The following is a 26,448-nucleotide window of genomic DNA, read 5'->3' on the forward strand; positions in this document are numbered from 1 at the left end:
ATGGGATTATTCCCACAGAGTGTATCTGTGCTGGGATTATCTCCACAGGGGTTATCTGCTGGGATTATTCCCACAGGTTGTATCTGTGATGTGATTATCCCCCACAGGGGCTTTCTGATGGGATTATTTCCAAGTGGGCATCTGTGCTGGGATTATCCCCACAAATGTTATCTGATGGGATTATTCCCACAGGGTGTATCTGTGCTGGGATTTTCCCCCACATAGGGTATCTGCTGATATTATTCCCAGTGGGTATGTGCTGGGATTATCCTGACCGTGGTTATCAGATGGGATTAGTCCCAGAGAGGTGTATCTGTGCTGTGATTATCCCACATTGAGTTTGGGTAGGGTGCTCTTTCCAAGAGCTGGTGCAGACTCAAAGGGCCGAATGGCCTCCTTCTGCACTGTAAATTCAATGATAATCTATGATTAATCTAGGACAAAGGTTCGGCACAACATCGTGGGCCGAAGGGCCTGTTCTGTGCTGTATTTTCTATGTTCTATGTTCTATGTACAGGGGGTTTCCTGCCGGGATTTTTCAGAGAGGGTTTCTGATGGGATTATTCCCAAGTGGTACCTGTGCTGGATTATCCCCACAGGAGTCATCTGATGGGATTATCCACACAGGGTAGTATCTGCTGGGATTATCCCCATACGGTGTATCTGTGCTGGGATTATCCCCACAGGGCCTATCTGCTGGGATTATCACCACAGGGTAGTATCTGCTGGGATTATCCCCATAGGATAAATCTGTGCTGGGATTATCCCACAGGGGATATCTGCTGGGATTATCCCCCACAGGGTGTATCTGTGCTGGGATTATCCCCACAGGGGATATCTGATGGGATTATCCACACGGGGGCTATCTGCTGGGATTATCCCCACAGGGGATATCTGCTGGGATTTTTCCCCACAGAGGGGTATCTGTGCTGGGATTATCCCCACAGCGGGTGGGGGGTATTGTGAGCTCAGGCACTGAACCCTCTGTGATGTCAGAATCAGTGGACGGCTGCTTGTGACGCCATCAGGCTGCGCCGCGGCGTTTCTCCGCCTCCCCGGTCGCTGCCGTTTTTCGCTGCCCCGGCGCCGAGCGGGTTTCGCTGCCCAGACAAACATGAGTGCGGGTTACCGGAAAGACTGGCGGGGCGACGGGGGCTCCTCCTCGGCCTCCGGGGGCTGGGACAGCCCTGCCGGCGGGAGAGGGCCGCGGCCGCCATCCCGGAAATCTGAAAGGCAAAGACATCGGCCTGTGGTACGCCAAGCGGCAGGGCCAGAAAAACAAAGACCAGGAGCGCAGCGAGGTGAGGGGGAGGGGGCTGGTCCGGGCTCCCCCCCCCCCCGCACAACCTCCCCCCCGCACAACCTCCCCCCACACAACCTCCCCCCCCCCCCCCCGCACAACCTCCCCCCCCCCCCCGCACAACCTCCCCCCACACAACCTCCCCCCCCCCACCCCCCCCCACACAACCTCCCCCCCCCCACACAACCTCCCCCCCCCACACAACCTCCCCCCCCCCACACAACCTCCCCCCCCACACAACCTCCCCCCACCCACACAACCCCCCCCCCCCACAACCCCCCCCCCCACAACCCCCCCCCCACAACCCCCCCCCCCCACAACCCCCCCCCCCACAACCCCCCCCCACACAACCCCCCCCCCGCGCACAACCCCCCCCCGCGCACAACCCCCCCCCCCCGCGCACAACCCCCCCCCCCGCGCACAACCCCCCCCCCCGCGCACAACCCCCCCCCCCCGCGCACAACCCCCCCCCCCCGCGCACAACCCCCCCCCCGCGCACAACCCCCCCCCCGCGCACAACCCCCCCCCGCGCACAACCCCCCCCCCGCGCACAATCCCCCCCCCCGCGCACAATCCCCCCCCCGCGCACAATCCCCCCCGCGCACAATCCCCCCCCGCGCACAATCCCCCCCCGCGCACAATCCCCCCCCGCGCACAATCCGCCCCCCGCGCACAATCCGCCCCCCGCGCACAATCCGCCCCCCGCGCACAATCCGCCCCCCGCGCACAATCCGCCCCCCGCGCACAATCCCCCCCCCGCGCACAATCCCCCCCCGCGCACAATCCCCCCCCGCGCACAATCCCCCCCCCGCGCACAATCCCCCCCCCCGCGCACAATCCCCCCCCCGCGCACAATCCCCCCCCCCGGCACAATCCCCCCCCCGCGCACAATCCCCCCCCCCGCGCACAATCCCCCCCCCGCGCACAATCCCCCCCCCCGCGCACAATCCCCCCCCCGCGCACAATCCCCCCCCCCGCGCACAATCCCCCCCCCCGCGCACAATCCCCCCCCCCGCGCACAATCCCCCCCCCCGCGCACAATCCCCCCCCCCCGCGCACAATCCCCCCCCCCCGCGCACAATCCCCCCCCCCCCGCGCACAATCCCCCCCCCCCGCGCACAATCCCCCCCCCCGCGCACAATCCCCCCCCCGCGCACAATCCCCCCCCCCGCGCACAATCCCCCCCCCGCGCACAATCCCCCCCCCCGCGCACAATCCCCCCCCCCGCGCACAATCCCCCCCCGCGCACAATCCCCCCCCCCCCCGCGCACAATCCCCCCCCCCGCGCACAATCCCCCCCCGCGCACAATCCCCCCCCCCGCGCACATTCCCCCCCCCGCGCACATTCCCCCCCCCCCGCGCACAATCCCCCCCCCGCGCACATTCCCCCCCCCCGCGCACAATCCCCCCCCCACGCACAATCCCCCCCCCACGCACAATCCCCCCCCCCGCGCACAATCCCCCCCCGCGCACAATCCCCCCCCGCGCACAATCCCCCCCCCAGCGCACAATCCCCCCCCGCGCACAATCCCCCCCCCGCGCACAATCCCCCCCCCGCGCACAATCCCCCCCCGCGCACAATCCCCCCCCCCGCGCACAATCCCCCCCCCCTCGCACAATCCCCCCCCCCCGCGCACAATCCCCGCGCACAATCCCCGCCCCGCACACAATCCCCCCCCCCGCGCACAATCCCCCCCCCCCGCGCACAATCCCCCCCCGCGCACAATCCCCCCCCGCGCACAATCCCCCCGCGCACAATCCCCCCCCAGCACACAATCCCCCCCCCCCCCCGCGCACAATCCCCCCCCCCCGCGCACAATCCCCCCCCCCCGCGCACAATCCCCCCCCCCGCGCACAATCCCCCCCCCCCGCGCACAATCCCCCCCCGCGCACAATCCCCCCCCCCCCCCCGCGCACAATCCCACCCCCCGCGCGCACAACCACCCCCCCCGCGCACAACCCCCCCCCCCCCCGGCGCGCAACCCCCCCCCCGGCGCGCAACCCCCCCCCCCCGGCACACAACCCCCCCCCCACACAACCCCCCCGCACATAAGCCCCCCCCCACACAACCCCCCCCCACACAACCCCCCCCCCCCACAACCCCCCCCCCACAACCCCCCCCCCCACAACCCCCCCCCCCACACAACCCCCCCCACACAACCCCCCCCACACAACCCCCCCCACACAACCCCCCACACACAACCCCCCCGCACACAACCCCCCCCACACAACCCCCCCCACACAACACACTCAACCCTCCCCTACACAACCCCCCCCCCACACAACCCCCCCCCAGACAACCACCCCCACACACAACCCCCCCCACCCACAACTCCCCCTCCCACAAACCCCCCCCCACACAACTCCCCCTCCCCCCAACGCAAACAACTCCTCCCCCAACACGTACAACTCTTCTCCCCCCCCCCCCCACACACACACAACTCCCACACACCCCCAAACACACACAACTCCCCCCCCCCCCCCCCAACACACACAACTCCCCTCCCCCAAACACACACAACTCCCTCCCCACACAACTCCCTCCCCACACAACCCCCCCACTCCCCCCACACCCCCCCACACCCTCCCCCACACCCTCCCCCACACCCCCCCCCCACACCCCCCCCCCACACCCCCCCCCACACCACCCCCCCCCACACCACCCCCCCCCACACCACCCCCCCCACACTACCCCCCCCACACTACCCCCCACACTACCCCCCCCACACTACCCCCCCACACTACCCCCCCACACTACCCCCCCACACTACCCCCCCACACTACCCCCCCACACTACCCCCCCACACTACCCCCCCACACTACCCCCCCACACTACCCCCCCACACTACCCCCCCACACTACCCCCCCCACACTACCCCCCCCACACTACCCCCCCCACACTACCCCCCCCCACACTACCCCCCCCACACTACCCCCCCCACACTACCCCCCCCACACTACCCCCCCCCACACTACCCCCCCCCACACAACCCCCCCCCACACAACCCCCCCCCACACAACCCCCCCACACAACCCCCCCACACAACCCCCCCACACAACCCCCCCACACAACCCCCCCACACAACCCCCCCACACAACCCCCCCACACGCAACCCCCCCCCACGCAACCCCCCCCCACGCAACCCCCCCACCACGCAACCCCCCCCACGCAACCCCCCCCACGCAACCCCCCCCACGCAACCCCCCCCACGCAACCGCCCCCCCACGCAACCGCCCCCCCACGCAACCCCCCCCCCACGCAACCCCCCCCCACGCACCCCCCCCCACGCAACCCCCCCCACGCAACCCCCCCCACGCAACCCCCCCCCACGCAACCCCCCCCCCACGCAACCCCCCCCCCACACAACCCCCCCACACACAACCCCCCCCCACACACACACCCCCACCCACAACCCCCCCCCCACAACCCCCCCCCACACAACCCCCCCCACACTCAACTCCCCCTCCCACAAACCCCCCCCCCACATACAACTCCCCCTCCCCCCAACACAAAAATCTCCTCCTCCTCCCCCCAACACATACAACTCTGCTCCCCCCCCCACACACACACAACTCCCACCCCCCCCCAAACACACACAACTCCCCCCCCCCCAACACACACAACTCCCCCCCCCCCCCCAGCACACACAACTCCCCTCCCCCCCCAAACACACACAACCCCCCCCGCAAACACAACTCCCACCCCCCCCAAACACACACAACTCTCCCCCCCCCCAACACACATCTCCCCTCCCCCCCAACACACATCTCCCCTCCCCCCCAACACACAACTCCCCCCCCCCCCCCCAACACTCAACTCCCCCCCCCCAACACACAACTCCCCCCAACACACACACCTCCCCCCTTCACACACACCTCCCCCCTTCACACACAACTCCCCCCCACACACACAACTCTCCCCCCCTCACACACACAACTCTCCCCCCCCCACACACACAACTCCCCCCCCCCCAACACCTACAACTCCCCACACCCAACTCTTCCCCCCCCCCAACACACACATCTCTCCCCCCCCCAACACACACATCTCTCCCCCCCCCCCCCAACACACACAACTCTTTCCCCCACCCCCAACACACACAACTCTCCCCCCCCAACACACACAACTCTTCCCCCCCAACACACACAACTCTTCCCCCCCCCCCAACACACAACTCTTCCCCCCCCCCCCAACACACACAACTCCCCCTCCCCAACACACACAACTTCCCCCCCCACACACACACACACACACAACAGCACCCCCCTCACAAAGCTCCCCACCCGCAACCCCCCCATCCCAGCACGAGCCCCCGTCCCAGCACGAGCCCCCGTCCCAGCACGAGCCCCCGTCCCAGCACGAGCCCCCGTCCCAGCACGAGCCCCCGTCCCAGCACGAGCCCCCGTCCCAGCACGAGCCCCCGTCCCAGCACGAGCCCCCGTCCCAGCACGAGCCCCCGTCCCAGCACGAGCCCCCGTCCCAGCACGAGCCCCCGTCCCAGCACGAGCCCCCGTCCCAGCACGAGCCCCCGTCCCAGCACGAGCCCCCCCCTTCCCCGGCACGAGCCCCCCCTTCCCCGGCACGAGCCCCCCCTTCCCCGGCACGAGCCCCCCCTTCCCCGGCACGAGCCCCCCCTTCCCCGGCACGAGCCCCCCCTTCCCCGGCACGAGCCCCCCCCTTCCCCGGCACGAGCCCCCCCCTTCCCCGGCGCAAGCCCCCCCCTTCCCCGGCGCAAGCCCCCCCTCCTTCCCCGGCGCAAGCCCCCCCTCCTTCCCCGGCGCAAGCCCCCCCCCCTTCCCCGGCACAAGCCCCCGCCTTCCCCGGCACAAGCCCCCCCCTCCCGGCACAAGCCCCCCCACCATCGCCTCCTCCACTATCGTCCCCCCTCCCCCACCGACACCTTCCGTTGGGACCTTTTGAATCTAATGGAGAGGGTAGATGGGGCCTCGGTTTAATCTTTTTTCTGAGAAACCCATGAGTTCCTCTGAGTGAAACCAAGGTAATGTTGCACTTTTTGGTCCCAGTCAATTTTAAGAGAAGAGTTTTTCTCCAGTTGGTTTCATGGGTCTTACCGACTGATCTGTTCTGGTTGCATTTGAATTGTAGAAATACTTTATTTTGGCCAATTTAAATATCATCCCTTTATGTTTGTTAGGGACAGTAGCTGGCTATTTAACGCCGCAATCCGTCTCTTGCTGTTCAGTTGACTGACCTGTACCCAACTCCATTTGCCCAACCTTGCCCCATATACCTTGATAACCTCAGTGAATATTTATGTCATTCTTGAACGATACAGTTGTTCCCCAGAAGCCACAGTGTTTGGAAGGAGAGTTTCCAGATTTGTGATGCATGCGTTTGAAAAAGTGCTGCCTAATTTTTTCTCCTGACCTGGCTGGCTCTAAGTTTAAGATTGCGTCTCTTTGTTCCTGAATTTCCGCACCGTCCCAATGCTTACTGCAACATATGTCTTTGTGATTTACTTGTACTGCAGTTAGTAAGTTGGACGTTTAATTACGCTCTAAAATAAAAGGGAAATCCTGCAGAAAAAACTCAGCAAGACTCAATGGCATTTGTGGAGAAAGAAGCAAAGTTAGCATTTCCGGGGAATTACCTTTCGTCAGAACTGAAAATATTGACAAATTTTTGAGAATTAATTATTCTTTGGGTTCCTAAAGTAAGATGCCATCGCCTAAATGAGTGAACACATTAAAAAAAATACTGTACAGCTCTTTTTGCCGTTCCATTAGAGGGCAGTTGTGCAGATGGATGAAGCAAGAGAGGAACACATCACCCGACTACTGAATTCTGTCCAGACACGGAATGACTACAGAGACCAGCGTTCCTCAGTGTCGGCTGACTCGAGCAAAAACTGGAGGTAACTCAGCTATCTTTTTGACATTTAAGATGTAGCCATTTTACATTAGCACTCTCCATTGTGGTGGAGATACGGGCAACCTATCCCTCCTCTTCCTGTGATAATCTCTGGCTTATTGTGTGGCTCCATGGTCAAACAACTTGGAATGTTGCTGGCAAGCCCCTCAGTTACGTCAAGCTACTACTGAAAAGAGGAATAGGAATAAAAATGGATGGGCCGCCCAGTGTCGACCTAAGCGACTTGTATGACAATGGTGTCACCAGCCCTGCCGACCAGACAAAGTCCTCTTCACCAACATCTGGGCACTTGTGCCAAAATTGGGAGACCTGTTCCATAGACTAGTTGAGGAATTAATAGCATGACATAATCCTACTCACCAAATCATACTTTCCAGCCAGTATCCTGGTCCTGACTGCCTATTTAGGTGGGCACAAATGATCCCATGGTAAAATTCAAAGATGAGCAGTGGCATCCTCCTTCACCATTACCCCCTCAACGAACATCACTAAGCAAGTTATCTGGGAATTTATCTCCTTGCTGTTACGTGCAAATTGCTTCCTCATTTCCCTGCCAGGACTTCTTTTGAAAAATGCTTCATTAAGCTATGAAATGCTTTCTGATGTCCTGAGATCATGGAAGGTGCTTATATGATTGCAAGTATGTTCTTGTGCATCTGCACCACTAAAGCAGATTAAACTGGTTACTATTACTCTCTGGCAAATTTCTGATTTGTATCTGAACTTTATTTCTTCCCTGCATTCCATCACAGAAGTGCATATCCCTCCTCTACATCTACACCCATCAAGGAAATCAAGGAAACAAAACCAGAGACCCCTGCTGACCTAGAGTACCTCTTCGAAACCATTACTCAGGATGTGTTTTTGGATGAGGAGCTGAGAGAAAACCTTGCAAAGAAAACAACGAGTTTGAGATACCTGGACATGAAGGTATTGATGCTGGAATTGTGGGCAATCTAAAGGACAGGATTTCACAAAGAATGAATGGTTGGGAAGAATGATGTTTAACCTATGATGCTCAACACTTTGTGGTTTGTCTTCTGTATCCCCTTCCTGAGCCCACAAGTGTCGGTGACCTGTAACATGCTCCATGTTACCCCTGAGGTATTCCCTCACAAAGTTTCCATGTAGTCAAAAGTGAATTTAATGTACTGGCTGACACAATTGGTCGTGCTGTTGGTTTATCTTAGTGGGCTAGACAGCTGGTTTGTAATGCAGAACAAGGCCAGCAGCGTGGGTTCAATTCCCATACCAGCTGAGAATTTTGTATTCCCCCTCTGTATCCGAACAGGCGCCGGAGTGTGGCGACTAGGGGCTTTTCACAGTAACTTCATTGCAGTGTTAATGTAAGCCTACTTGTGACAATAAAATATTATTATTTCACCCATGAGACCTGGATTTAAATCCACCTGGATTCATGAGCAACTACCTCCTTTCCTTTGATTTTAGGTGTTCTACATAAATTGAGTTTATCATAGTTCTTTATGGTCACCATCCACGTCACAAAACTGTTTGTAATTCAAAAGCCTCTTTTGGTGAGGCCACAAAAATAGCTCCTGGAAATTGACAGAAAGAAAGCTTGCGCTGATACAGTTGGAAGGCCATTTTAAGAGGAATTTTATTGGGATAGAGTTAGTGTCACAAAGGTGCAACTCGAGGCCACTTGGCCCATCGTGCCTGTGATGGCCCTTTTGAACGAGCGACCCAATTAGGCTCACTTCTGCTTTTTCCCCGTAGCCCTTCAATGTCTGAATCACTAATGCTGCCTGAAAAATGCTTTGAAAATACCCACTTCCAGCCATCGCAGGAGAATTCATCCAGCGCAGAGCAGCAGGCCATTCAGCCCGTCGTGTTTGTGTCAGCATTAACATTTGGAATAGTTTACTAATGTTTTAAATAGAAAACCAGAAGGTCAGAATGACGGGCCACCTTCAGTATGACGGCTCTTGTTTCGTTGGAAACATTCATTTAAAATATATTTTAGGAGCTGTCTAGTCAAGATGCCAATTAGATCTGACTTTTTATTAAACATTTTCAGAAAACTGCGGGTCTAGTGCTGCCAAGCTGAACCATCTCCTACCGAAGGTGGTGGGACGATTGTGCCAATCTTTCAGATTTTGTGAAGTGGGGAATAAAACAGGCTAACATTAATATCAGGAGTTGTTGAAGCTACAGCTGAGCTGCTTAATTTCCTCTTTACAGCAGAACCATAATAACTTGTGTTTATATTGTGCCTTTAATGTAACTAAGAAAACTAAGTCCCAAGGTGATTGATTTGCAGTAGTGATCATTTTTTAAAAATAAAACAAGATCTGGTATTGAGCCAGATAAGGGAGGAGAGACGGAGAGGTTCAGGGAGGATTGTCCAGAGCTTGGGGTGAGCTGAAGACACGGCGTCCAGTGGTGAATGAAGGAAATTGAAGCTGCAGAGTTGCTAATGAGTCAGCTTTGTATTTCCATTTTCATGTCTGGGTTTTATATTTTCCACCGTGCTATACAGAGTCTGAATCTAGCCATCCAAAGTAAAGCACCACTGTGACATTGTAATAACTAACTGTGCACAATTCATTTCAGTCTATATAAAGAAGTGGAGCACTTTTATCCAAATCTGATTTCCTGAATATAATTATCTTTCTATGATGACAGTAATATTGTGACTTTTTAATCCATATTATTCCCGTTTTATTTTCTCAGAGATTCCGAGAAAAACTCCCCTCCTTCAGTATGAGGAATGTAAGTGTTTTTTTTAAGATAATGTATATAAAGCGGATAATGTTCTTCTCTGGTGATTTATCTACTGTAGGATATGTGTACTGCAATCAAATTTATCCAAACGTATGGCCAGAAGGCCACATGAACAACCTATCCCTTTCCCTCCATCAATCTAGCTATAATGTCTAGTAACTCAGAATCATTTGTAATTTTAAAAACCTTTAAAAAATATTTAGAGCTCTATAATATTAGCTAGCTTCCTCCATTGTTGCAGATGCAACCAAGAGTTGGTAGTCTGGCAACTTCAACTTTGTTCAGTATTTGTATGATTTTTATTACATTGACAGATTACGGACTTCCATATTACATTAAATGACAAGTGGGCATATAACTAATATAACAATCCAACTCAAAGGAACACATCCTACTCCCAAGTGCTGGAGCAATCCGTTCCAGCCCTCCAGACTCCCCAAGCTTCTGTGTGGCTTCTGACCATGTTGAGAATGCTCTGCCTTGCTGGGATTTACATTGTATTCTTGCAATCCCCTTTTCTTTTTAAACCAAGCTGTTCCATTACAGCTACAACCCAGGCACCTACCCGACCACATAGAAAAATGTCCTGGTATCCCCTGTTCAACAAGAGCGGTTTGGAATGGATCTTCTCAATGTACTCCAGCAACGGGGGGCGCAGTGGTTAGCACTGCTGCCTCACAGCTTGGACGACCCGGATTCAATCCTGGCCGCGGATCACTGTCCGTGCACATTCACCCCGTGTCTGTGTGGGTCTCACCCCCACATCCAAAGATGTGCAGGGTAGATGGATTGGTTACGCTAAATTGCCCTTGTGTCATGTGAGAGTACCTTTAGGAAATGGGTGTTTGTAAATGGGTGTGTATATAAATATCTGTAGTGAGAGTACCTTTAAGAAATGGGTGTTTATTACTGCAGTGATGTCAGAGAGTGGGTGGAGCTGGGCTGTCTGTCAGTTTTCGTTTTAGGCTGTTTGCTGCAGGGTGTGTTTTAGTTTCGTTTTCAGGGTTGGAGCTGAAGCCAGACAGAGCAGGTGTACTGTTGATCTCTCTGCCATGAAAAGACTATCTCTTGATCATTTGGTGAATTCAGAATTATAAATGTTTTCAGTAGTGAATGTAAACTTAATGTGCTTCTGTTAAAAGGTGTTTCTTTTGTCTTCAGGATGTTGTTTGGGAAGTTATTAAGGATTACTCAGTGTTGTATTTTTTGGGGATTGTATTTGAATTAATGGTTGCTAAGATGTTCACTGTATGTTTTAAAAAGGTTAACTTAAGTTCATAGAATAAACATTGTTTTGCTTTAAACAATACTTTTCCATTTCTGCTGTACCACACCTGTAGAATGGGCCGTGTGCTCCCCATACCACAATCTATTAAAAGTTGTGGGTCAGGTGAACTCCATGCTACACTTTGGGGTTCTCTAAACTCTGGCTCATAACAATTGGATTTTTTTTTTTAATGCACTCTAGCATGAAGCAATACAATACAACTAATTACTGTCCCATCAGTCTTCTCTGAATCATCAGCAAATTGATGGAGGGTACCTTTGATAGTGCTTTGAGATGGTACTCACAATAACCTGCTTAGCGCTCAATTTAAGTTCTGCTCAGAATATTTGGCTTCACCCTTGATTACAGCCTTGGTCCAAACATGGATAAAAGAACTGAGTTCCAGAGCTGACGCGGGAGCGACTGCCCTTGACGTCAAGGGAGCATTCGACTGAATGTGGGACCACCGAACTGGAATAAAATTGAACTCATTAGAAATCGGGGAGGGGGGAGGGGGGGCGGAATCTCCACTCTTAGTTGGAACCCTACCTAATACCAAGGCAGACGGTTATGGTTGTTGGAGACCAATCATTTCAGCCTCGGCATCACTGCAGGAGTTCTTCAGTACAGTCACCTAGGCCCAACTATCCTCAGCTGCTCCATCAGTGAACTTCCTTCCAGCATAAAGTCGGATGCCACGGCTAACGATTTCCGTGGTCAATATTGTTCCCAACTCCTCAGAAACTGAAGCAGTACAAGTGACATTGACAGGCTGGAGACTGAGGCAAGAAACCTGATCGCAGAAAAACTCTTGAATAAACAGGAGCGATGATAATTGGATTGTGAGCACTATAGTACCTCCAGCATAGGCCTTGACTGATCTTGTGTTCTTTTTATACAAAATCTGAATTGCAGGAGGTTGTGGACTTAATAAACACAAACCAGGTGCTTGTCATAAGTGGAGAAACGGGTTGTGGGAAAACCACGCAGGTGACCCAGTTCATTCTGGACGACTACATTCAGAGTGGAAAGGGCTCTTTGTGCAGGGTCGTGTGCACACAGCCCCGGCGGATCAGTGCAATCTCTGTAAGTCTTGGCTTTCTTTCCTCGCCTCTTGTGCCTGCTTTGCCAGGGTGTCCAAACTACAGCCCATGCGTTGTCGACGTGACTTGGTTATTTGCTCTGTGCCAATCTAATAAACAACCTGACAATACAATGCCCCACTGGCATTGTGAGCAGGTTCAATACCCAGCTGTCAGTTTAGTAATTACCTTTTAAAATGGCAGCACAATTCATGTATTAAAAAAAGGCTGAAGGCAAACAATGTGACAAAATGTATTGAGGACCTGTTCCAGTATAATGCGAATAAGTAATGATGCATTTTTTAAAAAAAAGTGAATTTCTGATGACTGAAAGCTGTCTCTTCTAAACTGAAGAAATCCATCAACTTAATGTTTTTTTGTGTATGTTGTAATTATTTTCTGGGCAACACAGCATGCGTCCCAAGTGTGGTCGAAATGTGGCCATCCCTGAATTACAGGCTTGAACAGTGAGGACATGACGATCATCCTTTCTGTGCGAAAGAGTTTTTTTTTTCTTTAATTTAAAGTACCCAATTATTATTATTTTTCAATTAAGGAACAATTTCGCACGGCCAATCCACCTACCCTTTTATGAATTACTGCACCATCTCTAATGCCATCTTTGCGTTGTGGGGGTGAAACGCATGCAGACACGGGGAGAATGTGCAAACTCCCCGTGGACAGTGACTCAGGGCCAAGATTCGAACCCGATTCTTCAACGCCATAGGCCGCAGTGCTAACCACTGTGCCACGTGCTGCCCCAAAAAAGATGTTCGTGTTGAAATCTCTTTACTACAAATTGAACCGTTCTGTAATCGCATCCCCTGATTCCAAATGAGACCTGGTCTCTTTGGTGTGTTTATACTCTGACATAAGCCATGATCCTCCTGGGAAGCAAATCTGGACCTGCACAATTCAATTTAAGTCGCAGCAGGAAGGCAATCTATGATAGTACCAGTTCACCCTGCAAAACCCTTGCTAGTGGGTAATATGTGAATATTACTGGGATTTAAAGGGTTACATTTTGAGGGTACATTGCATAAACTTGACATTGTATTCTCTTGACTTTTGACAAGTGACCACAGAGCCACAGAATTGGCTGGAGGCCACCATTTGGCCCTCCGTGACTGCACCAGCTCACCAACTGCGCCAGTCATCTCCCCACCACCCCTCTCTAACCCTGCATATTCTTCCTTTTCAGAAAACAGCCTTATTCCCTTTTTGAATGTTGCAATTGAACCTGCCTCCGCCACATACTCGCATTCCAAACCCAAACCATTCACCGTGCAACAAATAAATTATCCTATTGGTTTTGCTGCTTTTATGAATTACTTGAAATCTGTGCTCTTTCACTCTTGATCTTTCATGAGTGGGAACAGTTTCTCCCGATCTATTCTGTCTAGTATTACGATCCTCCCAGACCACACCCCAACAATGGCTAGGATACTGGATCAAAAACCTAATATTTTAGTTTATTTTGTAAGACTGTGCGGAAAGAATACTTCACTCCAGGAGTCATTGCACAAGAAATAGGGATTTGGTATTGTAAAACAAAACTTTATTATTAACACAGTATTAAAATCTTTAACCTCACACAGGGACATAGTTTATAATTACCCCTCAAACAATGCTACTAAATACAGTAAATACAATACCCTTAATTGCAGGTGGCACAGTGGTTAATATGCCACACAACGCAAGGGACCCGGGTTCAATTCCGGGCACGTGCGTGCGTGCGTGTGTGTGTGTGTGATAGGGACAGGGCGTGTCTTTCCAAGGGTCAGTGCAGACTCGATGGACCAAATGACCGCCTTCTGCATTGTAGAGATTCTGTTCTATGATTCTACTAAATGTCTGAATACCTTAGCTCCACCCAGCCATGCCATCATCTCCTCAAGCTGAAAACAAATAAACTTCCCAGCTTGAAAACACATTGACTCCCCCAATCAAACAATAGTGCATTAATGCTTTTACGGTGGTCAATTTCACCTCTCGCTCCCAAAATCTTTCTGGTCTTGCAAAAAAAAATCTTTTTTTTTAAATGTGACTATTGCAGTCAAACACACTTGTACCCAGGCTTTTAACCCTAAATTGCCACATGTTTATAATCCAATATATTTAAAATCCTGCATTTGTCACACTAGGCTCTTCAAATTTTGAATATCTCGCCCAAATTTCCCCATAGCCATCTTTCTCTAAGGAAAATGGTCCAACATTCCAATCTATCTTCCGAACTGAAGTTCCTTGTCCCTGGAAAGATTCTCATGAATCTTCTGCACCATCTCTAATGCCTTCACATCCTTCTAAATGTGTGACATTTAGAACTGGACACAGTACTCTAGCTGAGGCTGAAGTAGTGACTTGCACAAATTTTGCATAACCTTCTTGCCCTTGTACTCTGTCCCTATTAATAAAGCCCGGGATGTTGTACGATTTATTAATGGTTCACTCATTCGGTCTTGCCACGTCCAAAGATTTATGCACACACGCACCCAGGATTCCTCCTGCGCCCCTTTTAGAATTGTACCCTTTATTTTATACCTCTCCATGTTCTTCCTATAAAATAACTCACTTTTCTTTCCATTGTATTTCATCTTGCACCTGTTCGGCCATTCAACCAACTTGGCTATGCTCCTTTGAGTGTTCTACACTATCCTTTAAAAAAAAAAAAAATTTAGAGTACCCAATTCATTTTTTCCAATGAAGGGGCAATTTAGCGTGGCCAATCCACCTACCATGCACATATTTTGTGTTGTGGGGGTGAAACCCACGCAAACATGGGGAGAATGTGCAAACTCCACACGGACAGTGGCCCAGAGCCGGGATTGAACCTGGGACCTCGGTTTCGTGAGGCAGCAGGGCTAACCCACTGCGCCACCGCGCTGCCCGTAAGTTCTACACTATCCTAAAAGTTCACAACGCTTGCAAGTTTTGAATCATCTGCAAACCGTGAAACCGTTCCCTGTGCTCTAAGATCTAGCTCATTCATATATATATATATATCAGGGAAAGCAAGGGTGCCAACACTGACTGACAACAATACAAACCTTCCTGCAATGTGAATAACACTGATTAACCCTCAGCCACTTCCATATCCATATTCCTTCTTTCCTTTTATTCCATGAGCTATAATTTTGCTTGCACGTTTATTGCATGGCGTTGTCTCGGGTGCCTTTTGTAGTAAGTTCACGCACACTATAGAAGCAGCAGTCCCCATCAACCCTCTCCGTTACCTCCAACCCCAACAAGTTAGTGAAATGTGATTTTCCCTGGAGAAATTCATGTTGGCCGTCCTTAACCTGTCCACATTTCCCGAATTATTGTTCCTCAACATTTCCCCATCACCAACGTTAAACTGACTGGCCTGTAGTTGTTGGGCTCACACCCTCTTTTTGAACACGGCTGTAACATTTGAAATCCTCCGGTCCTCTGGGGGCACCCCTGTCCCAATCCAACTGTAAGGAAGACTGAAAAATTATGGCCAGTGTCTCTGCATGTCCCCCACTCACTTGCCTCAATATCCCTGAATTAATTGAAGTTTAAAATAGGTAAAAGATTCAATAGGGTAGATGCAGAGTAAGGACTAGGGAATCAAGCACAAAGGGAGTGAATCTTGAATTGATAGCCAGGTCACTTAGTAAATTCGGAAGCATTTCTTCACCTAGTGCGTAGTAGAATTCTGGAACTTTTTTTTTCCCACATTAAGTCAAGGGAGCTGACTTATCTTGATCGTTTTTGTTAGTAATGGAAGAAAGGCTACAAGGTTGATAGCTAAATGACCTATTCCAGTGTGAACAGGTTTGGCCGCTTTATCGGAGGAAAGATATATTGGCATTGGAGGCAGTCCAGAGAAGGTTCACTAGGTTGAACCCATATAGGGAGGGATTTTCTTATGAGGAGGGGTTGAGTAGGTTTGGCGTGTACTCAATGGAGTTTAGAAGAATGAGAGGTGACCTTATTGAGACTTATAGGATTCTCAGGGGGCTTGCCATGGCAGATGATGAGATGTTGTTTCCCTTTAGAGGAGAGTCTAGGACAAGAGGGCACAATCTCGGAGGAAGGGGTCACCCATTTAAGACATGAATGAGGAGGAATTTCTTCTCTTAGAGGGTAGTGAATCTTTGGAATTCTTTACCGCAGAGGGCCGTAGAGGCTGGGTTGTTAAGTATGCTCAGGGCTGAGACAGAGTTTTAATTAATAAAGGAATCACTGGTCATGGGGATAAGATGGGAAAATGGATTTGAGGATTATATCAGGTCAGTCATGATCTCATTGAATGGCGGAGCAGACTCGATGGGCCGAGTGGCCTACTTCTGCTTCTTCACCTTGTGGTCTTGGGTTAACATTGTTTTTGCACCTTCAGATAGCCGAGAGGGTAGCAGCAGAAAGAGCAGAAGCCTGTGGTGATGGAAACAGTACTGGCTACCAGATCAGGTTACAGAGGTGAGTGCCGACTGCTTCGTAACTCAAGCGAGATGCAACAAGCAATGAGCAGTGCTTGTGTAAAGTTCCAATCATGCTGGCGATGAACCGGGTTACCAATGACTGTACTTCTGAACATTTGCGTGCCATATATGAATATCCGATGATTTGACTGTTGCTCAAATTCACTTAGTTCTATTGTTTTGGGAACAGACGAGGATAAAAACAGGCAGAACTGAACATGTAGCAGCACCAGCGCTGAGGGGGGGATGGGTCCTGCCCCTTTAGTCAATTATTACCTTGCCTGCTTCCTTGTTAATGGGTCTATACATCAAATGGCCCATAACGAAGAATTGATTGCATTGATTTTGCATCGCAGGAATGTTGTAAGATCACAAACTGGAAATCTTCATGGAGAGAATGAACTTGCATCGATGTCATGTTTTTCATTTTTTAAAAAATTTAGAGAACCCAATTAATTTTTTCCGAGTAAGGGGCAATTTAGCATGGTCAGTCCACCTACCCTGCACATCTTTGGGTTGTGGGGGCGAAACCCCCACAAACGCGGGGAGAATGTACAAAGTCCACATGGACAGTGACCCAGAGCCGGGATTTAACCTGGGACCTTTTCGCTGTGAGGCTGCAGTGCTAACCACTGCGCCACCATGCTGCCCTAATGTCACATTTTTCATGACCTCAGGGCAGTCAGTCTCATCGTCTCCACAGACAATTAAGTACTTTTTTAAAGTGGAGTCACTGTTTTGTAGGAAATGTCGCACCCAGAGAGTTAATCACCACCAATCAGCTGTCAAAGAAGAGAGCATCCCATGGCCCTCTGGGACTGTGGCGACATTCTGGGGGCCGGTTAGCTCAGTTGGTTGGACGGCTGGTTTGTGATGTAGGATGACGCCAAAGGCGCGGGTTCAATTCCCGTACTGTCTGAGGTTACTCGTGAAGGCCCCACCTTCTCAAGCTTCCCCCTCGTCAGCTTTCTTCCAAAGGGAAAAGCAACCTATGGTCCTCTGGCACTGTGGCAGGGCACTAGGGATAATGGGTCAGAAAGATTATTCTCAGCCTGGCATCCAGTATCATTTCAAATGTAGAAATTGTTATTGGATTCTGAACACAGCTTCCTACTTTTCACTCTTCTGCTTCCTGTGCAGTGATAGCACCTTTCATTGATTAATAAAACTATACTTGGCCTCCTGTTCAGCTGTTTACATCTCCTGTTCAGCTGCCAGTGCAACATTCTCAATTCAGTTGTATAGACTAGCTAAAAATACTTGTCCTGCGCGCATTCGATTCCCGGCTTGGGTCACTGTCTGTGTGGAGTCTGCACGTCCTCCCCGTGTGTGCGTGGGTTTCCTCCGGGTGCTCCGGTTTCCTCCCACAGTCCAAAGATGTGCAGGTTAGGTGGATTGGCCATGCTAAATTGCCCTTAGTGTCCAAAATTGCCCTTTGGGTGGGGTTACTGGGTTATGGGGATAGGGTGGAGGTGTGGGCTTGGGTAGGATGCTCTTTCAAAGAGCCGGTGCAGACCCGATGGGCCGAATGGCCTCCTGCACTGTAAATTCTATGATTGCATTGACAGCTGATTGTCTTATGCACCTTTTTTTAGCGGAGTTGGTCAAGATAACACCTTTTCTTTAAAAAAGAGAGTTACGTTTGATCAGCTCATTCAGTCTCCGTGTCAGCCATGGCTCAGCTTGTTGCACCTTCGCCATTGAGGTTGTCGGGGAGGTAGTGGCAAAGCAGCATTGTCACTGGACTAATATTCTACAGACCCAGGGTAATGCTGTGGGGACCCGCGTTTGAATCCCACCACAGCAGATGGTGAAATTTGAGTTCAATAAAAGTCTGATGATGACCATGAAAATTGACGATTGTTGCAAAAAACACATCTGGTTCAGCATTGTTGTAAAAGCACATCTGGCTCACTAATGTCCTTTAGGGAAGGAAATCTGCCATCTGCCATCCTTACCTGGTCTGGCCTACATGTGACTCCAGACCCAAAGCAATGCGCTCGACTCTTCATACTCTCTGAACGGGGCCAATTAGGACTAGGCAATAAGTGCTCGTCTTAGCGACGCCCACATCCGATGGACGAATTAAAGAAAAGTCCTGTGGCAAAGATTCCAGCACAAAGCCCAGGTTGACATTCCAGTTCAGTATTGGGGGACTGCTACCTTGTTGCAGCAGCTGTCTTTCAGATGAGAAGTAAAATTGAGGCCCTGTTTACTATCTCAGGTGGACATTAACGATCCAGTGGCATTATTTCAAAGAATAGCATGGGAGTTCTTCCTGCTGCTGTCCGCGTTCTTTTATGTGAACAGTTTTGCTGCCGCTCAGTACCCAAGACCATCGATCCGTTTCCACTTTTGCATTTTCTTAACTTTTCTCTTTATCCCTCCATGCCTCTTTCCATTTCTCCGCCCTCAGGCCCTCTGCCTTCCCAATTCCTGACCCCAACCATTGCATACTCTGTGCTCCCCAAAACTGCAACTGAATAGTTGACCAAGAGTTTGTTAACTGTGCTGAGGGCACATATATCTTCGTATGCAACCAGAAACTGCTGGTTTTCCAATTGTGTTAAACTGGTGTGATTGACTTGCGGTGTTGTACTCTATTGAAGGGGCTATATAAATTGCAGCAAACAGCCGATTTACACACTGCATTGACCAAATGAACTGGACCAGCCATACAAATACTGTGGCTACCAGAGCAGGTCAAAGTCTAGGAATTCTACGATGAGTAACTTGCCTCTATAGAAAAGTTCCACTTGTCTCGATGAGTGCAGCTCCAATAATACGCAATAAGCTCAACACTATCCAGGACAAAGCAGCTAGATTGCTCCCCGTTCCACAAACTTTCAAACCCTCCACCACCGACAAACAGTGACAGCCATGTGTACCATTTACAAGATGCACTGCAGTAACTTGCCACAGTTCCTCAGGCAGCACCTACCAAATTCATGTCAACTACCATCTAAAGGGACAGGATATCTGGGAACCCCACCACCTGGAGGTTCCCCTCCAAGTCACTCACCACCCTGACTTGGAAATATATTGCCGTTCCTTCGCTGTCGCTGGGTCAAAATCCTGGAATACCCTCCGTTACATCGCTGTGGATGTACCTACATCTCAGCGGCTTCATAATTTTTCCAACTCCAGTTTTTAATAAAAAAATTAGAGTACCCAATTCATTTTTTCCAATTAAGGGACATTTTAGCCTGGCCAATCCACCTACCCTGCACATCTTTGGGTTGTGGGGGCGAAACTCACGCAAACACGGGGAGAACGTGCAAACTTCACACAGACAGTGACCCAGAGCCGGGATCGAACCTGGGACCTCTGTGCCGTGAGGCAGCAGCACTAACCACTGCGTTACCGTGCTGCCCTAACATGATCAATTAGGCCAGTGGGCCGACGAATGGCAGATGGAGTTTAATTTAGATAAATGTGAGGTGATGCATTTTGGCAGATCGAATCAGGCCAGGACCTACTCAGTTAATGGTATGGCGTTGGGGAGAGTTATAGAACAAAAAGATCTAGGAGTACAGGTTCATAGCTCCTTGAAGGTGGAGTCGCAGGTGGACAGGGTGGTGAAGAAGGCATTCGGCATGCTTGGTTTCATTGGTCAGAACATTGAATACAGGAGTTGGGACGTCTTGTTGAAGTTGTACAAGACATTGGTACGGCCACACTTGGAATACTGTGTGCAGTCTGGTCACCCTATTATAGAAAGGATATTATTAAACTAGAAAGAGTGCAGAAAAGATTTACTAGGATGTTGCCGGGACTTGATGGTTTGAGTTATAAGGAGAGGCTGGATAGACTGGGACTTTTTTCCCTGGAGCGTAGGAGGCTTGGGTGATCTTATAGAGGTCTATAAAATAATGAGGGGCATAGATAAGGTAGATAGTCAACATCTTTTCCCAAAGGTAGGGGAGTCTAAAACTAGAGGGCATAGGTTTAAGGTGAGAGGGGAGAGTTTCAGAAGGGCCCAGAGGGGCAATTTCTTCACTCAGAGGGTAGTGAGTGTCTGGAATGGGTTGCCAGAGGTAGTAGTAGAGGCGGGTACAATTGTGTCTTTTAAAAAGCATTTAGATAGTTACATGGGTAAGATGGGTATAGAGGGTTATGGGCCAAGTACGGGCAACTGGGACTAGCTTAATGGTAAAAACTGGGCGGCATGGACTGGTTGGGCCGAAGGGCCTGTTTCCATGCTGTAAACTTCTATGATTCTAACTCCACAGTTTTAACAAGAGCAGAGAACAGTGCAGCACATGAACAGGCCTTTCGGCTCGCTAAGCCTGTACCGGTCATGATACCACCCTTGGCCAAAACCCTCAGCACTTACTTGTGCCGTATCCCTCTACACCCATCCTATGTATTTGTTGAGATGCCTTTTGAATGCCGTTAATGTATCTATTTCCACAACCTCCCCAGGTAGCGCATTCCAGGCACTCCCCACCCTCTATGTAAAAAAAACCTGCCTCGCACATCTCTTCTAAACTTTGCCCGGCGGACCTTAAATCTACGCCCCTCTGGTGACTGACCCCTCCACCCTGGGAAAGAGTGCTTGCCCATCCACTCTCTCCATGCCCCTCATAATCTTGTAGACTTCTATCAAGTCACCCCTCAACCTCCGTCGTTCTAATGAAAACAGTCTGAGTCTATTCAGCCTCTCCACATAGCTAACACCCTCTAGATCGGGTAACATCCTGGTAAACCTTCTCCGCACCCTCTCCAAAGCCTCCACATCCTCTGGGTTGTGTGGTGACCAGAATTATGTGCATATTCCAAGTGCAGCCCTACCTAGGTTCTATACAACTGTGGCATGACTTGCCAGTTTTTATACTCAATGCCACGTCCAATGAAGGCAAGTATTTTACATGATTTCTTGACTACCTTGTCCACTTGTGTTGCCACTTTCAAAGATCTGTGGACCTGTACGCCCAGATCTCTCTGACTTTCTATATTCCTAAGAGTTTTGCCATTTATGGTACATTTCCCCTCGATGTTAGACCTACCAAAATGCATGAGCTAGCATTTAGAATCATAGAATTTTCAGTGCAGAAGGAGGCCATTCGCCCCATCGAGCCTGCACCAGCTCTTAGAAAGAGCGCCACACCTCCACCCTATCCCCATAACCCAGTAACCCCCACTTAACCTTTTTGGACACTAAGGGCAATTTAGCATGGCCAATCCACCTAACCTGCACATCTTTGGATTGTGGGAGGAAACCGGAGCACCCGGAGGAAACCCACGCAGACACAGGAGAAAGTGTGAACTCCGCACAGACAGTGACCCAAGCTGGGAATCGAACCTGGGACCCTGGAGCTGTGAAGCAACTGTGCTAACCACTGTGCTACAGTACTCCAGATTAAACTCCATTTGCCATTTCTCTGCCCAAATCTCCAACCTATCTATGTCCTGCTGTATCCTTGACAATCCTCAACACTATCTGCCACTACACCAACTTTGGTGAACTTATTAATCAGACCAGCTATATTTTCCTCTAAATCGTTTGTGTACGACAAACAACAGAGGCCCCTGCACTGATCTCTGTGCAACATCACTAGTCACAACCTTCCATTCAAAAAAGCACTCTTCTACTGCTACCCTCTGTCTTCTGTGACCTAGCCAGTTCTGTATCCATTTTGCCACCTCACCTCTTGATTCCATCCCGTGTGACTTCACCCTTATTTTACCAGTCTACCATGAGGCACCTTATCAAAGGCTTTACTGACGTCCATGCAAACAACATCCACTGCCCTCCCCTCATCTATCATCTTTGTCACCTCCTCAAAAAACTCGGATCAAGTTAGTGAGAGACGTCCTCCCCTTCACACAACCATGCTGTCTATCGCTAATGAGTCCATTTGTTTCCAAATGGGTATAAATCCTGTCCCTGAGAATTCTCTCCAATAATTTACCTATTACCGACGTGAGGCTCACCAGCCTATAGTTTTCTGGATTATCCTTGCTACTTTTCTTAAACAGCGGTACTACATTAGCTATTCTTCGGTCCTCTGGGATCTCGCCTGTAGCCAATGAGGATACAAAGATGTCAGTCAAGGTCCCAGCAATTTCCTCCCTTGCTTCCCTCTATTCTGGGGTAAATTCCATCTGGCCCAGGAGACTCGTCTGTCTTAATGTCTTTTAAAACACCCAATACCACCTCCTTTTTGATGTTAACGTGACCCAGACTATCCACACCCTACCCAAGAATCATCTTCCACAAAGTCCTTTTCTATAGTCATCCAATTCCTTACGTGGTTCCTCTCCAATCTATCGGAACACAGTCAGCACACCTCCAGTTGACGTCCACACCACCACATTTTGCGCCTTCCAAGAATCTAGCCCTTAGTATGTTGCTCCTTAGCAATTTAACTGCAAGCTTTGAGTCACATTCCACATGTACTTTGATAAATCCTGTTCTAAATCTTTACCACTTTTCTTGATCCTCAATGAGCACTTTGCATCTTCAGGTCAATAGGGCAGCAGGGTAGCAAAGTGGTTAGTACTATGGCTTCACAGCGCCACGGACGCAGGTTCGATTCCTGCTTGGGTCACTGTCTGTGCGGAGCCTGCACGTTCTCCCCGTATGTGCGTGGGTTTCCTCCGGGTGCTCCAGTTCCCTCCCACAGTCCGAAGAGGTGCAGGTTAGGTGGATTGGCCATGCTAAATTGCCCTTCGGTTAGATGGGGTTGCTGGGTTACGGGGATAGTGTGGAGGGTATGGGCTTACGTAGGGTGCTCTTTCCAAGAGCCGGTGCAGACTCGATGGGCTGAATAGCCTCCTGCACTGTAAATTCTATTGATTCCTCTGGGAACCCTGCATTTCTCGTGTATGCCATATCCTTTCACTTCATCATTGCCTTCCAGGTCTTCATCTGTCTGGGTCCTACGTTCTGGAAATTTCTCCCTAAACCTCTGCACTTGTTCATCTCTCTCTCTTCCCTTAAGCTCCTTAAAATCTGCCTCTGTGACCTAGTTTGTTTTAAAGTCTCCTTTAGCACGTTGTCAATCTTTGTCTGAATACAAAGGGCAGCACAGTGGTTAGTACAGTAGCTCCAGTGCCCCAGGTTCGATTCCTGGCTTGAGTCTCTGTCTGTGTGGAGTCTGCACGTTCTCCCCGTGTCTGCGTGGGTTTCCTCCGGGTGCTCCGGTTTCCTCCCACAGTCCAAAGATGTGCAGGTTAGGTGGATTGACCATGCTAAATTGCCCTTGGGTCCAAAAAGATTGGGTGGGGTTACTGGGTTACGGGGATAGGTTGGAAGTGTGGGCTTAAATGGGGTGCTCTTTCCAAGGGTCGGTGCAGACTCGATGGGCCGAATGGCCTCCTTCTACGCCGCAAGCTCTATGACCTATGATCTGTCCATTACCCTGGGACATTTTGCTATGTTAAAGGCACGATATGTTGGCATTCCTGGCATACACCCATTTGTGAAATCTCTTGAGCCTTTTTCAGAAATGTTAAAATTGGCACATTCAAGCCCCATTCCGGTTGGCCTTGAAAGGTGTGTTCGTACTGTGGCCAAACAGCTTGATTATTAACCTGTAAATCCTTCCGCTACACCTATGGCAGGCGGTAAGAGTGGGAGCATCTCCTGATTCGCCGCAACCTGCAGAAGGCAATGGCAAACCACTGCAGTTTCCAATCTGTGGTCGCCAGTCCCTCTTCGGTCTTGGTATCTGAGGAGAGAGAGTGACAAATGGGGCCTATAAATGTTGGTCGCTGTTGCATGCCCAATTCTGAAGAATTCGAGCTAGACTAAGCTGTCTGAGGGAAAATATTTTGTTGCTCTTCTGTTTATTTTTGTAAACACTTGTGTCTTCCTTTACAGTCGCTTGCCACGAAAACAAGGTTCCATTTTGTACTGCACGACAGGAATCATTCTCCAATGGCTTCAGTCGGACGGGTAAGTATACAATTAATATGTAAACTATATGTATGTTATGTAGTTTATTTAATGCGAGACAAATTCTTAGTTGCGCGTTTCCCAATTCCAGCCATCACCCGCTCGTGCCCTCAAATTCCAATTTGTTTGCCAAAGTAATAGAGTTGGCACGGTCTTGATAACATTAAAAAATCTCTCTTTCCACAGTCTTTTGTCTACCGTCAGTCACCTTGTTTTGGATGAGGTTCACGAGAGGAGTTTACAATCGGATGTCCTGATGACGATCGTGAAGGACGTTCTGCCTTTCCGGCCGGACCTAAAAGTGATATTGATGAGTGCAACTCTAAACGCTGACAAGTTTTCGGAATACTTTGGTGAGTAGAATAGACAGTTTCTAATGGAAACTTCAGTCAGTTCTGACTGTGGGTTTGTTGAAATTCACAGAATCGTGAAGCATAGAGGGAGACAAGTGGCAGCTCTTTGAAAGCTACCCACTTAGTCTCACTCCTCTGCTCTTTCCCCAGGGCTCTGAAAATGTCTCCTTTTGTCTATATCTCCTCATTATTCCTGTTGTTTATTGCCACGTTTTAAACTTTTACTTTGTTTTACTTTGCTTACGGCATAACCAGTCGACCTTAATAAATCTTCACCAAACAGATCATTTTGTAATCCATCTTTACTTTGGTTTCATAGATAAAACCTCACAGGGGTAAACATGGTTAACTCTTAGCTGCCTTATGACGTGCCCTAGACACCTGGTTGTGCGTTCCTCCATCCCCACTGCTACCTGCTCGGAGTAATTAAACATGGATAATAAACCCCAGCCTTGCCAGCAATGTACATGTCCTCTGAATTAATGAAAGGAAATAGTATTAAGCACATCCTCAGACCTCTGGCTGTGTTTTCACAACAGCAGCAAGTGCTTTCCGATGGTTCATCAGTCTCTGTCTGATATCAAACTTAAACTGACGAACAATAGATTCATCCTCTCCGTTTCTTTCCTGGTGGAATTGAAGGTATCCAAGCAGTAACATCTTTAGTTGTCTCTTTTTATTGAGACAAGACTATCATTTGTGATTCTGATTCCGTGGGCTTGCTAAGGCTGCTGGTCGGAAAGATTGGACTGTTTTTGGTGGCATTGTGATCTCACGAGTGGAGACTTGCGGATTGCGAGACCTCCAGGGTCAGGAGCCAGCAATGTTAGTATAGGTTTCACCGCATAAATTCAATGACCAATGTTTCACAATGGTCTTTTGTTGTGCCAATGGTCACAGAGGTGAAGTTCATGCTGTAAACATCAGAAACAGCTTATAGAATCTGACATTAAAAAAGAAAATGGCATTTTAAAGCAACTTTAAATCCCACGCCCAGCTAGTGATTGTGAAAATAGCGCTGGAGGCGCTCTGCGTTTTTTGACCGAGTCAGTCAGAAGACGAATAAAACCTGTGTGAAAGCTTCCTCATGTGCTAACACACATGCGTGTTAACATTGCAGAACGGGACTTAAGTGATGGGGATGTGCTGAGGGGCGCACGGAAGGTGTCTCTCCTCCTGGAACCTTGAAATGAGGCACTTTTTGGACCGCTAAACCCGGGGGGGGGGGGGGGGGGTGGAACCCACCACCCACCACCCTCCTCCCTCCTCCAACATCACCACAACCAACGAGGCATGCCAGGCAACAAAATGAGCCGAAAAGATGGCAGAATCAATACAATTTTCGCGAGGAAGATTGAGACGATGCCGTACACACGGGCCGGTGAGCACAGGGCTAAATCGCTGGCTTTGAAAGCAGACCAGGCCAGCAGTACGGTTCAATTCCCGTACCAGCCACCCCG

General features: G+C 50.4%; 1 protein-coding gene across 1 annotated transcript in view; it reads left to right on the plus strand.

Annotated features, from left to right (window-relative positions):
- The first annotated feature begins 1,039 nt into the window (after positions 1-1,039).
- dhx36 (DEAH (Asp-Glu-Ala-His) box polypeptide 36) overlaps positions 1,040-26,448 on the plus strand; it is a 93,158-nt gene continuing 67,749 nt past the window's right edge. The window contains 9 exon segments of the mRNA XM_072473797.1: positions 1,040-1,219; positions 1,221-1,301; positions 7,049-7,176; positions 7,946-8,123; positions 9,888-9,926; positions 12,121-12,291; positions 16,651-16,730; positions 24,561-24,635; positions 24,822-24,988. Coding sequence (XP_072329898.1) covers positions 1,115-1,219; positions 1,221-1,301; positions 7,049-7,176; positions 7,946-8,123; positions 9,888-9,926; positions 12,121-12,291; positions 16,651-16,730; positions 24,561-24,635; positions 24,822-24,988 — 1,024 coding nt within the window. The 5' untranslated portion in view covers positions 1,040-1,114.

This window comes from Scyliorhinus torazame, chromosome 14 (assembly GCF_047496885.1).
Source record: "Scyliorhinus torazame isolate Kashiwa2021f chromosome 14, sScyTor2.1, whole genome shotgun sequence".
Taxonomy (NCBI): domain Eukaryota; kingdom Metazoa; phylum Chordata; class Chondrichthyes; order Carcharhiniformes; family Scyliorhinidae; genus Scyliorhinus; species Scyliorhinus torazame.